At 39.3% G+C, this 17,727-nt stretch overlaps 1 protein-coding gene across 1 annotated transcript in view; it reads right to left on the bottom strand.

Moving 5' to 3' along the window:
* Window positions 1-423: 423 nt before the first annotated feature.
* ASCC1 (activating signal cointegrator 1 complex subunit 1) overlaps window positions 424-17,727 on the bottom strand; it is a 116,619-nt gene continuing 99,315 nt past the window's right edge. Inside the window, exons 10-11 of the mRNA XM_052639502.1 lie at window positions 2,260-2,417; window positions 424-1,206 (exon numbers count right to left, since the gene is read on the bottom strand). Of these exons, the coding sequence (XP_052495462.1) occupies window positions 2,301-2,417 (117 nt within the window). The 3' untranslated portion in view covers window positions 424-1,206; window positions 2,260-2,300. The remainder of the gene's footprint in view (window positions 1,207-2,259; window positions 2,418-17,727) is intronic.

Here is a 17,727-nt window from a genome sequence, read left to right as displayed (position 1 = left end):
TATTTCTAAAAAAGAAATCATACCTCTGACACTCAAAAGAAGACATCTTTATTTTCTGGCCAAGGTCACTCAATGGTAGCTGTCAGAAAGAAGCCAGTTAGAAGCAGTACCAGATGAGAGGAGGGCACTCAACTCCACAGTCGATTCTGCTATTTAGTACTACCCCTGGGAGCGCTTATTCCCATATGCCATCGGACAATCAGAAGTGAGTGAAGTAAAAGCTCCACTTAAATAAAACCTGAATATTACCTGTAGAAAGCTTTTTTGGGAAAACAACCAACCCTGCAGGCACCAATATTAAGTCCTGGAAGAATAAAATAGCTATGCCAGTGAATAAGTGATGGCAGCACTGTATCCCGATGTACATCAAGGGGGTCAAACTAAAACTAAACAGGAATATCAGAAGAAAAACACAGTCACTTTATTTATTTATTTATTTTCAGTCACTTTAGAAATCCATTTATTCACAAATGATTTGTGCTGTCACAATGATAACAAATCTGAGTGTTACATACAGTCTTACCAGTTAGTGGCCTTATTAACACATGGGGCTCAGCATCAGACTTCTCAAACAGAAAATAATAATCAGGATGAGACTAAGTAGCGAAGGAAAGACAGAGGCCATGGAGGGAGGAAAGCTGTGAGGGGGCAAGGATGAGAGGTGACAGTGAGGCTGGAGCTCCCTAGCAGAGAATGCGGCAGGGCTGACAGGTGGGGCTAAGCAGAGGAACCCCCACCCTCTGCTGGTCTGCAGCAAAGAAGTGCCTTCTGTGGCTGCCATTCTCCTGAGAAACTGCGCAGTCCTGCTGATATCATCGTTTCAATTGCTGCTGCTCTGGGAAGTACACAGAAAAGAGCCACAATACTGCAGCTCCATCAGTGGTACAGAAAGGCAAGGGTTAGGATAGGGTGAAGGAACAGGAACTGAAGAAGCATAAAAGGGACCAACTTCAGAAGAAAAAGGACAGATCAAAGTAAGAGGTTAAAACCTTTACCAGCTATTTTGCTTAAGTTAAAGTTCTAAATAATAAAGGAACTGAAAGCAGGGTCTCAGATATTTGTACACCCATGTTCATACGGCATTATTCACAACAGCCAAAAGGTGGAAGGAACCCAAGTGTCCATCGATGAAAGACTGGATAAACAAAATGCGGTACAATTGGCCCTCAACACATCCATGGATCCCACATCTGTGGAGTCAGTCAACTGTGGACCAAAAATATTCAGAAAGTTACAGAAAGGAAAACTTGAACTTACTGTGTGCCGGCAACTATTTACATGGCATTTACATTGTATTTGGTCATTAAAAGTAATTTAGAAATGATTTAAAGTATCCAGGATGGTACGTATAAGTTATATGCAAATACTATACCATTTTATATAAGGGACTTGAGAATCCACAGATACAGAGGGAGGTCCTGGAACCAAGGGAACCGAGGGATGACTGTATACACATCCAATGGAATATTACTCATTCTTAAAAAGAAAGGAAGTCCTGACACATGCTACACATAGATAAACCTTGAGGGCATTATGTTAAGGAGAATAATCCAGTCACAAAAAGACAAATATTGTATGATTCCACTTATACGATGTAGTCAAATCCATAGAAATAGAAAGTAAAATGGTGGTTGCTGGGAGGCAGGGGGAAAAGAAGAGTTTTTTTAATGGGTACAGAGTTTCTGATTTGCCAGATGAAAAAGTTCTGGAGATATTTCACAAGATGAATATAATTCACATTACTGAACTGTACACTTTTAAGTGGTTTAAGACTGTAAAGTTTACGTTCTGTGTTTTTTACCACAATGAAAAAGAACTCTGGGTACTGATTAAAAATTAGAGTGTAAGAAGGGAAAAATACAAACCTTCTAGAATTTGTTGATATTTGATCTAGGTGGAGAGATTAATAAGATCACACATTTGTAATTCTCTTAAAGTATTAATATTAATACAAAAGAGTTTAAAGGCTGGGGCAAAATCAGTAGGTATATAAGAAATACTGCGAGTCTGAGCTCCAGTGGGCTTCAGAGCTACACTTCCAGAGAAGAGGTTTGGAAACAGAGGTAGATTCTGTGAAAGATGAACAGGCATATGTTACAGGCATATGTTCTCCCCATGCCCAAAACTATCCTGGCTGACTGCGGTGACTGTGACAACCACCAGGCACCGTGGCATCCTCGGGGAGCTGCCCAGGGAAGTTACCGCCCAGTTTCCCACATCCCTCCATCGCTTAAAGTGATGAGACTTCTCCCTCAGCACCTTGTGAGGATGTTTAACTTCGGTGCTTCCCAAGATCCACCTCAGGAGAAGTCAATCTGTCCACAGGAGGCATAGTTTCCAAAGCTGTCCACTGTGAACCTCTGAGAGATGTGAATTGAATTGAGCTTTAGGGTACCAAAGGAGAAGTTCTCAAATAGCTGAAAAGGAAAAATAAAAAACCCAGAATGAATATCCAAAGAAAATCACAGACAGAAATAGTAAACATCAGATTCTCTTGTAAAAATCTCTTGCTGTGTGTGTCCACAACAATCCCAACAAACCTCTTATGCTTTGTTCCTCAGTATTCTCATCTGAAAAACGATCCTGGAGAGCAGGGATAGGAGTGGGAGTGGGGAAAAAAACAGCAACTCTTCGTCGACTGATTGAAAAGACTCCTCCTCTGACAAAATGCACCAGAGAAAGAGGTCTGAGGAGCCAACTCCAAAATGTGTCTATTGAGGAGATATGACCAAGAACTTGTAACAAACATCCTGGGGCCATACCCTGATTCACATGGCTTAACAAAGCTGCTTCTATGGACTTTCAGTTACTGACCATGGGGAATGTTAGTTTTGTTACAGCCAGGATAAAATTTGATATAATACATTCCTCTACCTCGTCAACAACATTTATTAGAAACAGTGACTAAAATAAACAGAAGATAAGGTTCCTGCCCTACAAATGATTTTGATAACCTGGTGAGGAGTTCAGAACACTCTCACACACAAAACAGCCAGGGAAACACTTCTATTCAATGATATAACAAGTACAAATGTTATGTTTATCCAAAACCTTTCATAGGACTTTGGATTCAAGCCAGCATCTTAAAGTAAATGCTCTTTACTACAATTCTTTATTTTAAAAGCTTTCAGCTTTGTCAAATGAAGGGATGAACCACATTCTGAGAAAGACCTACTCCCGTGATGAGCACATTTACAAGGCAGAATGCAAAAAGACATCAGAATTCATCCCAAGAAAATTAAGCTACAATGCTTAGATAAGGAGTGTCAAAGGGCAAAGGGCTGCCCTTTTTCTGTTAGGATGCAAGAGTTGCTCTTTCTTAAATGTCAGCATGATCCCAAGAAAGCCTTTCAGTACGTGAACCAACAATGCTTGAGTAGAACCTAAGGCTGAGACCTTTGCACACTAGCAAGTGACTGTCTTGTCTCTTCACTTATTTTTATACTCTCTCTACAGCCATGGACTTTAGCCATTGTCACCTTCTCTCTTCCTGCAATTAACCGCCTAGCAAAATGCTTGGGGTTCATTAAAGGCTAACTTTATAAAGTCCAGTAAATATTGATTCTTCAGCATGACATCAACTTGACCCCAAAGATCTATTTAGAGCTTGTGTGCTGCATTGTCTTGTCTTTCAGAAAGGTGATCAGCTCCTGCCTGCAATGATTTACACAATTAACCTCCCTTCCTGGCTTTGGCAGCATGTTCAAACCGTATCTACCCTTTTGTGTAAGAAAATACTGCCTGAAATGTTTATTGGCTAATCCCCTTTGCTGAACATTAATTTGAAGTGAAAACCACGTCAACAAGACTGACAGATTTGTAGCTTTACAAACTGAAGCCTTCTAGGTACAAAAAAGACATAACCAAATGGGCAATAAAAAACAAGACAAGAACAAAACTAAAAGGGAACTCATAATACTTTCAACGAGTTACTTTTTAGGGATTAGCAGCCCATGGTTCTCCTCTTTGTGCCTATGTTTCCATGTGATGGAGACACCACAGCCAGGAGCTGGAAGGTATTTATCTCTGACTTCACTTTGGCATGATTTGACAGGGAGATTTCTCATGCTTTAGGTTTGAAGCGAAGAGTAAATACAACTATGATGAAGTTTGCTGGGATGTGATTTCAATGCAGTAATTACAAAACTGAAACAGCAGACTGAACACAAATTCTCTTGCTTCTCTAAAGCAAGAGCAGTGGGTAGGAAGAGTGAAGTTCAGTCTAAACTTTCAGCAGGCCATGTGGGAGCTGTGGACAGACACCACCACCCACAATACAAGACCATAAAGGGCAAGGACTCAAAAAGATGAATAAGTCAAAGTACCTTCCTTATAAACTGCAAAGCACTGCTGAAAAGTAAATATTGCCTACGATGTTTACAACATCTCTCTGCTCTTTCTGAAGTGATGAAGTGAAGTGAAAGTCACTCAGTCCTGTCTGACTCTGCGACCCTATGGACTATATAGTTCATGGAATTCTCCAGGCCAGAATACTGGAGTGGGTAGCCTTTCCCTCCTCCAGGGGATCTTCCCAACCCAGGGACTGAACCCAGGTCTCCCCCATTGCAGGCACTTTTTTTAACCTGTCCTTATTCTACCTTCATAGGTTGCCATCTTCTTCCACACCTGTGGTAACATCATAATCAAATGAACTTCTTATCCAAAGTCCCTACTGCCGTGTCAAGCTTCATCTTGGCCTTTTCTGTCCCCATGTCCTTGTTCTCTCTGTGTATTTATGATGATTTAGTAACAATCTTTCATAGTTATTTTATTTTTAGTCATTGTTATATCTTCAGTCTTAAGCTTTTGTTTTAGTTTTGCCAATTATTTCTAGTGATTCAAATAAGCACTCTGGAAAAGGTTATTTTCTGTTCTTCAAAGCTGAATTCCACTATATGCTATAACTGTAGCCAGGAGACTGTATATGATCAATAAATATTTGTTGGATAAAATGTGACAACAAAAACAAATGTTGAAAATGTCTGTGTACTTTGTGTTGGAAAAGAGAAAACATGGCCTTGTTTAGGTGGATATAAAGATTTTATTTATAGATCACCACCTAGGAATCCTTGAGGACTTACTCAATGGTATTATTTCTAATTATACCTCAACTATAATTACTTGTGAAGAAAAATTTTATTAGTAACAGAAATTTCATATATTCCTTTAAATTTCTATGTTTCTTATTTGTCAAAGGCTAGTCTTGACTCAAACTTTTGATCTGGCATGTCACTGAGCACCTGATGATGTGCATTTTCTTGTAAAGAGGCATATGACGTGGTGCTGTATCCCAGGCCACCTGGTTAGGGAGACGGGGTATGTGTCAGAAAACAGGCATGTTGATGACACGGCTGTGTTCACCTTGTGACAAGTTATTGTGTTATGTATTCAATTCAAAAATTTACCTAACACAATATAGACAGTAAAGGTTAAGTGTGGGAGGAGAGGTACAGGCAATCAGTAAATGCAACGGGAGGTAAGAAAACGATGGAGAGGGCTCGCTCTCTAGACAAGCCCTTTAGAAGAGACAGAAACTGAGTTGGGCCTTGTAGCAAGTCTAAGACTTAGAGGAGAGGAGGAGGAAGGGCAGCATGAAGGCAGAAATGGGTCTGGAGGGTCAAGATCAGTTTAGATGTATGCAGGGTTCCTAAAAAGACGCAGTGAGAAGCACTAAGGCTAGAGACATAAGGAAGGTGAATCAGATTAAAGGGCGGGGAGGGGGCGGTCCTGAGGGTGAGATTCAGAAGTGAGACTTCATTCTAGATGGTGGAAACCACTGACGGCTTCTGAGTAAGCTTGGGGCCCAAGAAGAAAACCAAAGGAAATTAATCTGGGTGTGATATATATCACGCTAACTGGAGAAAGGAACAAGAGAATAAAGAAAAGGAGACCAGTGTAGTATTTAAGTTGTGACATACTGAGTGTCTCCTGACTAAAAATAGTAGTAGTGGGCCTAGAAAGATTGGAGCAGATGTGAAATACTATGAATGAAACACAGAACAGACTCTGTGGTTTTCTGGATATGAAGGAGGATACAGGAGACAAGAAAAGTCATGGATGGCAGGGTAAAGGGTATGGGAGGGCACCAGTGACAGGAGCAGAGTATTTCTGAGTGGGAGCGATTCTATAGGGAAATACAAAAACAGTTCAGGTCCGTATCTTTAGCTGTGTGTCTCAAGCCCTTCTCCAACCAAGGGTTTGCCTGGTATGCTCTGAGAATATAAATGAAAAGCATGACATCTATAGCACAGTTAAGTGGAAGCACATCCCATAAAAAACTTTACAACTATCCATTCTTTTAAACTGAGTAGTAGTTCTCTATATACTAGGGAAATGAACTACTTGTGTGATGAACTGCAAATATATTTTCCCCCAGTTTGTCATTTGTCTTTTGACTTTACTTATGGTGATTTTTGCCAGGTCAATTTAAACTTTTATAAACTCAAATATATCGTAATAGATTTTTAAAACAAACTTACCTAATGCAAATACTGTTATATATTAAAAGATCAAGGTGAACAACAAACATATAAGTGTTGACAATAACACTAATGAAATACATATCATAACAGCTAGAGTTTACTGAGTAACCATGCATGTCAGGCATCACACTTTGGGCTGTATGTGATCATCTGATGGCCTCCTCATTTTGAGTTGAACATGAAGTTTAAAAGGCTAAAGTAACTTGCCCAAGAATACACAGCAAATAAATAGTAGAAAACTGACATTCATAAAGTATGAAAAAGGGGAGAAAAAGGAAACTAAGATTAAAACTCAGAACTTATATACAAACCAGAAACAGACCCATAGACATAGAAAACAAATGTCTGGTTACCAAAGAGGAAAGTAGGGGAGAGATAAGTCAGGAATTTGGGATTAACCTATAAACACTGCTGCTGCTGGTGCTGCTAAGTCGCTTCAGTCGTGTCCAACTCTGTGCGACCCCATAGATGGCAGCCCACCAGGCTCCCCTGTCCCTGGGATTCTCCAGGCAAGAACACTGGAGTGGGTTGCCATTTCCTTCTCCAATGCATGAAAGTGAAGTCGCTCAGTCGTGTCCTACTCTTCGTGACCTCATGGACTGCAGCCTACCAGGCTCCTCTGTCCATGGGATTTTCCAGGCAAGAGTACTGGAGTGGGCTGCCATTGCCGTCTCCAAACCTATACACACTATTATATATACAAAATAGATAACCAACAAGGACCTACTGTATAACACCAGGAACTATACTCAATATTGGGCGATAATCTACATGAGGAAATAATCTGGAAAAAAAAAAGATATACATGTATGCACAAGTGAATCATTTTGCTGTATACCTGAAACAAACACAACATTGTAAATCAACTATACTTCAATTCCAGTAGTCATGTACAAATGTGAGAATTGGACCATACAGAAGGCTGAGCGTAGAAGAATTGATGCTTTCAAACTGTGGTGCTGGAGAAGACTCTTGAGAGTCCCTTGGACAGTAAGGAGATCAACCCAATCAGTCTGAAAGGAAATCAACTCTGAATATTCACTGGAAGGACTGATGCTGAAGTTGAAGATCCAATACTTTGGCCACCAGATGCAAAGAACTGACTCATTGGAAAATACCCTGATGCTGGGAAAGACTGAAGGCAGGAGGAGAAGGGGGTGATAGAGGAGGAGGTGGTTGGATGGCATCACCAATTCAATGGACATGAGTTTGAGCAAACTCCAGGAGATAGTGAGGGAAAGGGAAGCCTAGAGTGCTGTAATTCATCAGGTTGCAAAGAGTTGGGCACGACTGAGTGACTGAACAACAATACTTCGATTAAAAAAACAAAAAGACTCCATGTTCATGGATCAGAAGAATCAATATAGTGAAAATGAGTATACTACTCAAAGCAATCTATAGATTCAATGCAATGCCTATCAAGCTACCAACGGTATTTTTCACAGAGCTAGAACAAATAATTTCACAATTTGTATGGAAATACAAAAAACCTCAAATAGCCGAAGCAATCTTGAGAAAGAAGAATGGAACTGGAGGAATCAATCTGCCTGACTTCAGACTATACTACAAAGCTACAGTCAAGACAGTATGGTACTGGCACAAAGACAGAAATATAGATCAATGGAACAAAATAGAAAACCCAGAGATAAATCCACACATCTGTAGACACCTTATCTTTGACAAAGGAGGCAAGAATATACAATGGAGAAAAGACAATCTCTTTAACAAGTGGTGCTGGGAAAACTGGTCAACTACCTGTAAAAGAATGAAACTAGAACACTTTCTAACACCATACACAAAAATAAACTCAAAATGGATTAAAGATCTAAACGTAAGACCAGAAACTATAAAACTCCTAGAGGAAAACAAAGGCAAAACACTCCCTGACATATATCACAGCAGGATCCTCTATGACCCACCTCCCAGAGTAACAGAAATAAAAGCAAAAATAAACAAATGGGACCTAATTAAAAGCTTTTGCACAATGAAGGAAACTATAAGCAAGGTGAAAAGACAGCCTTCAGAATGGGAGAAAATAATAGCAAATGAAGCAACTGACAAAGAATTAAATCTCAAAAATATATAAGCAGCACATGCAGCTTAATACCAGAAAAATAAATGACCCAATCAAAATATAGGCCAAAGAACTAAACAGACATTTCTCCAAAGAAGACACACAGATGACTAACAAACACATGAAAAGATGCTCAACATCACTCATTATCAGAGAAATGCAAATCAAAACCACAATGAGGTGACATCTTACAACAGTCAGAATGGCCACTATCCAAAAGTCTACAAACAACAAATGCTGGAGAGGGTGGGGAGAAAAGGGAACTCTCTTACACTGTTGGTGGGAATGCAAACTAGTACAGTCACTATGGAGAACAGTGTGGAGATTCCTTAAAAAACTGGAACTAGAACTGCCATATGACCCATGGACCCAGCAATCCCACTGCTGGGCATACACACCCAAGAAACCAGAATTGAAAGAGACACATGTACCCCAATGTTCACTGCAGCACTGCTTACAACAGCCAGGACATGGAAGCAATCTAGATGTCCATCAGCAGACAAATGGTACAAAAGCTGTGGTACATATACACAATGGAATATAACTCAGTTATTAAAAAGAATCATTTGAATCAGTTCTAATGAGGTGGATGAAACTGGAGCCTGTTATACGGAGTGAAGTACGTCAGAAAGAAAAACACCAATACAGTATACTAACACATATAAATGGAATTTAGAAAGATGGTAACAATGACCCTATATGCGAGACAGCAAAAGAGACACAGATATAAAGAAGACTTTTGGACTCTATGGGAGAAGGTGAGGGTGGGATGATTTAAGAGAATAGCATTGAAACATGCATATTACCATATGTGAAATAGATCACCAGTCCAAGTTCGATGCATGAAACACAGCACTCAAAGCCACTGAACTGGGACAACCCTGAAGCATGGGATGCGGAGGGAGGTAGGAGGGGAACTCAGGATGGGGGACACATAAAAACTCCCATGGCTGATTCATGTCCATGTATGGCAAAAGCCACTACAATGTTGTAAAGTAATTAGCCTTCAATTAAAATTACAAAAAAAAAAAAAGACTCAAACTCAGGCAGCCTAACTCTAGAGTCTAAGCTCTTTAACCTCTGCACTCTTTCCTAGTAGATGAGATCCCTTAAAACCTGGCCCTGTTAAACTACAGAGCGGAAGCTTGGCTCACAAAACTCCCAAAGGCTGAGATGAACATATTCTTTCCTTGTTACTTCTACTTTCACTGTAATCTCTTATCTTGGACCTGGTTTAAGAATCAGTGGCTCTAGTTCAGCTAGAAGAATTTTAATTGAATTCTGGTTGAAAATAAGCACAAATCAACTAAATGGCTCAATTTAATTAGGTACCTGAATGGAAAAGAAAAAGCTTAAACTACAAGTTTAGAAAAGAAAAGAGAAACTTTGTTGCTCCGTTTAGGCTAAGGTAGTCCAAGAAGAGCAAAGTGGTCTATTGCTTAGAAAATAAAAGACAGAACAGGAAAATTTTAAATTCAAAAAGAATTACAGCAAGGTATTTAAATCCTGTTGAGTTCTTTCTCCTCACTGTTGTTTTATAACAATTCCTTGGGGATTCTGAAACCTAAACCTTTTTCTTTCTGAAAACATTTCTCTCTGATGTGCACACACATAAAGCCCTGCTGTGCTGGAAGCCAGTATTTTTTAAAGTTTGCCATAAAGGAACAAAACAATGAACAGCTGCACAAAACTACAAATATCTGACAAGAAAATAAAAACGGAGTTTAAGACCGCCAATATTTGCAACATCACTTGTAAGTAATATGTACTAATTTGGACAACTTAAGAAGAATATTTAAAACCTAAGTATGACATTTGAAAAATGTCAACCATACATTTGCTATCCTTTATTGACTACACTACTCACAGTTATCTTCAGAAAATTAAACAAAGTTTTCCTATTACCGAGTAAAGAGGGAAATGTCGACCACCAAGATGAAAAGGTTTTTGGTCAAAACCAAAGCTTCCCTGACAGAATCTCAAGACCAAGATCTAACCATCTTGCTGTCCCCTGCTTACATGATCTGTGAAGCTTACCATTTTTTAGTTTGTACATGGCTGTTTCCTAGGGAGAACACAGAAGGAATTATTATTTCTGGTAGTATAGTGGTTCACACTGAAAGAAAGCAAATAGCAAGACTTCAGGGCTAATTGTGGTCATTTTTCCTTGTACTCATTTCAGACCTTCTACTCCTTCCTCCCAGGCTCCATGACACAACCATAAAATACCAGACATAATTCCACATGTGACAAGGCTGAAAAGATGAGTCTGAAAATCTCAGTGAGAGGTGGGGAGGAGAGTGGAGAGGAATCTTCTCATAGCTACAATCTCAAGGGCCACAGAACTGAATGAATGGCCAACCCTCGACAGCATAATGACAGACATGTTGGAGATCCCTGTCTATTGGACTTCCCAAATAAGGCCCGCTCTCTTTCTTCAATCTTAGACAAAGTAGTGGCCACTCTACTCTCTTTAAAGATTTCTCCTTTAGGAAAATCTATTTCTTGTGCTAGGTAGACTCAGCAAGCTGTTTACTGTCTAATATGACTTCAAAAAGAGGAAATTCAGTTTTGAAGTCTAAAATGAAGATTCAAAATATGTAATTCCTGGCAAAAGAAATAAAAGCCAAAATAAACAAGTGACATCTAATTAAACTTAAAAGCTTTGCATAACAAAGGAAATCAATGACAAAATGAAAAGACAACCTAATGAATGGGACAAAGTATTTGCAAATGATATGGCTGATAAGGGGTTAATATCCAAAATAAATAAACAGCTCATAAAACTCAGTAACAACCAAAAAAAAAAAATTAAAAAATGGGCAGAAGACCTGAATAGACATATTCCCAAAAAAAGACATACAGATGACTAAAAGGCACATGAAAAGATGTTCAACATCATTCATTATTAGACAAATGAAATGCAGATGGAAACAATAAGATAACACCTCACACTTGTCAGAATGGCTATCATCAAAAAGTCAATAACAAATGCTGATGAGGATATGGAGAAAAGGGAATCCTCCTATACTGTTGGTGGAAATGTAAACTGGTACAGCCACTATGTAAACTGGTACATCAGGCATGGAGGTTCCTTATAAAACTAAAATAGAATATGACCCAGCCATTCCACTTCTGGATATATATTAAAAAAATTTTTTAAACACCAATTCAAAAAAATACATGCACATTAATATTCATAGCAGCACTGTTACATAATAGCCAAGAAATGAAAGCAAAGTAAGTATCCACCAGTAGATGGATAACGAAAGAAGATGTGGTGTATCTAATGTATATATATATACACAAATACACACACACACATTCATACATATACACATATATTTGTGTGTGTGTATATATACAGGAATATTACCCTGCCATAAAAAAGAATGAAATTATGTCATTTGCAACAACGTGCAAATAAACCTAGCGAGTATTATGCTTAGCTTAAATATATCAGGCAGAAAAAGACAAATATTATATGCTATCACTTATATATAAAATCTAAAAAATAAAATGAATATACACAACAAAACAGAAACAGACTCACAGATATAGAAAACAAATTAGTGGATACCAGTGTGGAGAGGAAGAGGGAAGGGGCAAGATAGGGATATGAGATTAAGAGACACAAAATACTATGTATAAAATAGATAAGCAACAAAGATATATCATACACTACAGGGTATCATAGCCATTACTTTGAAATAACTTTAAATGGAGCATAATCTATAAAAATACTGAATCACTCTGCTGTACACCTGAAACTAACATAATATTGTAAATCAACTATATATATATATTTTAAAATGTAAGTCCTATGAAATTTATAGTCATTCTTGATATATGCGAGTTAAACTAACTCTTAGAACATAATCTGGTGCAACTGAAAATAATACTAGTATTCAATTTATGCAAGTACTTAGAAGGACAGAGTGAGTCCTGTTTCTCCCCCAACAAAGGATGATCTTTATTGTTTCCATGTATGGCAATTAGACTTCTGAAGCCTAAAATACACAGGGATAGCAAATGCACACTACTTTGAAGTTTTCCCAGTGTTTTTCTTCTATAATCTGTTTTACCAACTTCTATTTCTCACAGTTACCTCCTGTTTACAGATAAAAGTAACGGTAATAACACCATTTTGTACTTAATAGTAATGCTCACCCACTTCCCTCCTTACCAGGGATGGTATGAGGATGAATGGAAGATAGTCTGATAAACACTTTGAGCTCTTTGGAAGGCACTCCTGCAGGAAGCCTTGCTGAGGCTAAATAACACCTTTCATCTAAGGATCTATAAGTATCTCACAAAGCCCAGATCATTAACCCTTCCAAAAATCACTGTGACATAAACCAGAGCTCAGCATTACTATCCTCATTTAAAAGACAAGAAACAGAGACAGGCTAGGACCACTAACACTGTGACATAAATTTAATAGTTTCTGGGACCAGGCCTAGAACATAGGCCAGTAGCAGGCCATGTCTATATGGCAGTGTGCATTTGTCTCACGATCCGAGTAACAAATCTGTACGAAAGAACGCTAAGTGGGGAAGAAGTTCCATTTGTGGGCTATGGGTATGCAATCTGACAGCAAAGGAAGTGGTCACTTGGTTTTGTGGCCATGAAAGAGAAATAAGTAATGTGAAAAAACTTTAATCATAGCCCTTGTAGTGAAGTCGCTCAGTCGTGTCCAACTCTGCGACCCCATGGACTGTAGCCTACCAGGCTCCTCCCTCCATGGGATTCTCCAGGCAAGAGTACTGGAGTGGGTTGCCATTTCCTTCTCCAGGGAATCATAGCCCTTAGATGATCCTAACTGAAAACAACGAAATAAATAATGGTATACTTCATAAGTATTCTTTACCCAATTGGCCTCTAGGTACAATAATTAAAAGACTTTAGGCAGTAAACAGAAAGATGTGGACATTAGACTAAAACTGTAAAAATTTGAAAAATACCACACAGCTTTTCATATGCTATATTGCTAATCACACTTAAGAGTTAGGATCACAAATAAGTTTCTTTTCCTACAAGTAAGTTTTGTTTCAAAGTCTTATTTGTTAAAATCCCCCAAACCTTAAAAAATGATTCTGAGTTTCTGTCAAGGAACCCAGGAATTCCAACTTTCAAGCCTTCTTGTACCTTGCATTTTCCTTCTGGCTATGTGTGAGATTACTTCTGAAGAGAGCAAATATGAAAGATGCAAAGAGACAAGAAGGAAAATGATGATCCAACACCTCAGATCCAAAACACCCTCCATCCACGTAAAACATATTCATATAGGCTGCACTCACATAGATTCTTTCTAAATCTTCATGGAAGAATACAATGGAGTCTATTCACACTGGGGTAAGCCACGTCCCACCAAACACACACAAACATACACAACTTCACCTGGAAACCAAAGATAGAAACTTCTTTTTTATTGAAGAGAGAAATCAAAACAGTTATTAGGGCAAACGAGACTTCAGTGCTTTCCTGTCAATAACCACACAGCTACTCTCTCCCTCAATTTTTCCATTTTTACACAGGGACAACATCTTACAAGGATATTCTGCAGTTACAGGAAGATCAATTATTAGACAGTATTTTGAGCTCTATTATTCTCACTCACCAACTAAAACCTCCAATGCATCATCACAGGACAAAAAGCAGCTTCCTTAAAAGAAAATAAGAAAAGTCAAGTAGGAACTCTGATAGCTTACAGTCTCTGCAGTCATCAACTGGCCTCATGGGGCTGTAATATTTTTAAAGAATGGAGCAGAAACATCTACTTCAGAATAAAAGACAATGTGGCTGTTAGGTGGTTACTCTCCCAGTCTTCTCCAAATACAGCCCTAACTCCACCTCAAATACCACATCTAATCTGAAATCTGAGACTACAGTAATCAGTGGTGAGACAGCCAATAATAACAGCTAATAATAGCCAATAAAAATGGGACATAATGTATTTCCAGAAGGCCAGGGGCACCTCAGAGCCAAGGAACAAGTCAAGGCCAGTCTGTGTGAGAAGTAATCCTTATCGTCAGCTACCTCTGTAATCAGAGGACTCAGCCACAATTTTCCAACCCTATTAGCACATCACTCCTGCTTTGGGCACCTCCATTACATCAGTACCAAAAAGCTTGCATGTCACCAGAGCCAAAGCCGTGTCTCCACTGACTTCAATGGCATGGGAATGTCGTCAGGCTGCGCACACAGAATAGGAATGTGAACTTCCCTCATTGATTCTGCTCTCCCAAACCATGTGCCTGTCTCGGCTGCAGTGAGCATGAGGAATGTTATGAGGAGTCTGACCTGAGGAGCCGTCAGGCAGAAACCAGACAAACAGCCAAGGAATGAAGGCTTTAAAACCTCCTTCAAATAATTTCGCAGGGTTGCACTTCTGGATGTGTGGCCTGAGCCACACTGCTGACGTGAGGATTATCAAGTTTAAGACTCAGCTGGTAAGGTCAAATGACCTATTAAGAGAGTGAATTAAAACCGTTCTATACAAACAGAATGCCAGGCAGTTCTGCTGAGCACCTCAATACTCAAAATGCCAAGGGACTTCCCCTCCCCTCCCTTCCTTTTTTGGTTTTTAAAAGTAACAAGAAAAAAAATGTGGGGTGGAGGTAGGAGGCAGGAAGAGAGAAGAAGCTGTGCTGACACGGCTGAAGAACCCGACCTCATCTCAGCACACACCAGCACGCTCTGCCAGTTTCCACAGCAGCATGCAGAATTAGCATCAGAGAGAGGCCGCTGGGATTCAGTTTGCTGCAAAATCACTTCCGGAGAAAGCCTTGCCTTCAGGCATCGATATTATTGCTTCTTCAGGGCAAAACTGCCCCAGGTGGCTGCTGGCGAGCGGGAACTCTTCAATGCCTGAGGCCTGTGCCCACCAACCCTAAAGGCAGATGCCCTTTTCAGAACCTAGGTTGTTTCCACAGATAAATTCTTTCCCTCAGAAGGCGGCCACCTAATGCTCATTCGAATGTGTTACCACTCTTACTTTCAGCTTGGTCATCTTCCCTCAGGGATTACTCATAACTGTCCCTCAAACAACAGCAACAGGAGGTAAGTGTTTGATCTTTGTATCATACATATCATACAGGAGAAAGGAAGTGCCAGTCAGCAGAAAGGGGCAGAGATGATTTCTGCTCAACCTGGGGGTTCCCTGGGCAACTGGCTTTAGGCTGCCAGGGCACAAAGATGCTGACTATTGTGTCAAGTGACAAATTCGGAAAAAGAATAATGAGATGGGAGAAAAGGTCATCAGGTGCAGCCACCTCCACTCCAACTTTTCCAATGGGAGGACAGCAATCAGAAAAGTTAAAACAGCAAATCAGAGGCCCCTTGGCAACATCAGGCACTGGCAAGAGTATATACACATATAAATAAGAGCTGTCCAAAAAATAGCTGGGTTTGAAATGCTTCCTTGGAAGATAGGAGAGAGGCTGCCACATGTTATCTTAGATTTTCAACTAAATCATCTTATTAGACAACAGAACATGAAATATTCTGTCCTCTGTCAGGACCATAGGAAACCTGCTTTCAGTAGCACCAATGCAACATTATCTATTATGACACGCTCTTATCTGTAATCCAGTCCAGATGGCCTCCTTCCCTTCTGCAAAGGTGTGGGCTAAACGCCAAATAAGCAAAAGGCCTCGGGAAAGGGATAAGGTTATCACTCCCACCCCGCCAACACACTTCAGGAGTTGCAAGATCTCTACAATTTAAGGAACTGGTATTAATGTTTTAACTTACAACTGAGAGAACAAACTCTGAACTAGAGTTCTGAATGACTTATATTTTTTCTACTTTTATTTTGTAATCATAATGTTCACCTATGACCATTAATTCTAAAATTGCTTCATTACTGAGATATGGGAAAGAGGACATTATTTCTTAAGAAATCATCACAGTTTCATGGCATCATGAACTTCACTCTCATTTCTTTATCTCTTCCCATGATGTCCTCCAACATTTGGAATAACACTTAGACATTTGTTGGCACCAAGCCACCTAATCTAACATGGTTTCATTTGGCCTCGTCTCTAAATAGGCTGACTCAAAAAACAGTGCCCTGTCACCTCTCTAGGTACAGATCTATACTGGCTTGTTGTTCAGTTGCGAAGTCCTGTCCGACTCTTTAAGACCCCATGAACTATAGCACACCAGGCTCCTCTGTCCTCCACTATCACCCAAAATTTGCTCAAATTTATATCCATTGAGTTGATGATGCTATTAATAACTAACCATCTCATCCTCTGCTGCCCTCTTCTTCTTTTGCCTTCAGTCTTTCCCAGCATCAGATTCTTTGTGGTGTGTTTATACTGTAGCTAAAAAACTACAATGGAATATATAATACAAGCCCATATAATGCATAAAATGGAATATTATATGGGCATGTAAACATATAGTGGAATATTAGTCAGTCTTAAACTAGATCCTGATACATGCTACAATGTGGATGAAGCTTGGAAATGTTATAGGATTGAAATAAACCAGAAAAAAGGAAAATATTGTATAATTCCACTCATATGTGGTACACATAGGAGCCGAATTCACAGAGACAGAAGGCAGAATAATGAGTGCTAAGGGCAGACGGGAGGGGAGAATAAAGTTACTGTTTAATGGGTACAGAGTTTCAACTTGGGGCGAGCCAGTTCTGGAGCTGGATGGTAGTGACTGTTATAGGACAATGTGATGGGGTTATTAATGCCACTGAATTATATACTTAAAGTGGTTAACATGGTGAATCTTATGTATATTTCACCACAACTAAAAAACCCCATAGAACTCAATGGATCCAAGCGAATCATAACCCAACTCCCTTCATTTGTAAAGTACACCCCAAATGATATACTAGACCCCTAGAAATGAATATATAAAAGAGATGAATATTTCCCACAATAATAACAAGTACACTGTTCAAAGAATTCACAGCAATGGGATCAGAGAGACCAGCTGAATATCTGTCCCCATCTCCCAGAAATATAGCGAACAGTAGCTTAGTGTTTTACATTGAGGAGGGATTCAATAAAATATTTTTCATTCTGATAAAAAACAGAAATGATTTTAAGAAAAGCAATTTTAACCACATAATTACTTTCTACTCTCACTGTCTTTTCCTATTTCTTGTCATCACATAGGTTAGGCTTTCTAAACCTGTCATTCCCT

The sequence above is a fragment of the Budorcas taxicolor genome, chromosome 5, assembly GCF_023091745.1.
Source record: "Budorcas taxicolor isolate Tak-1 chromosome 5, Takin1.1, whole genome shotgun sequence".
In the NCBI taxonomy this organism is placed as follows: Eukaryota; Metazoa; Chordata; class Mammalia; order Artiodactyla; family Bovidae; genus Budorcas; species Budorcas taxicolor.
Note: the sequence above shows the minus strand (reverse complement) of the source record. Positions and strands in the feature narration are given on the sequence as shown.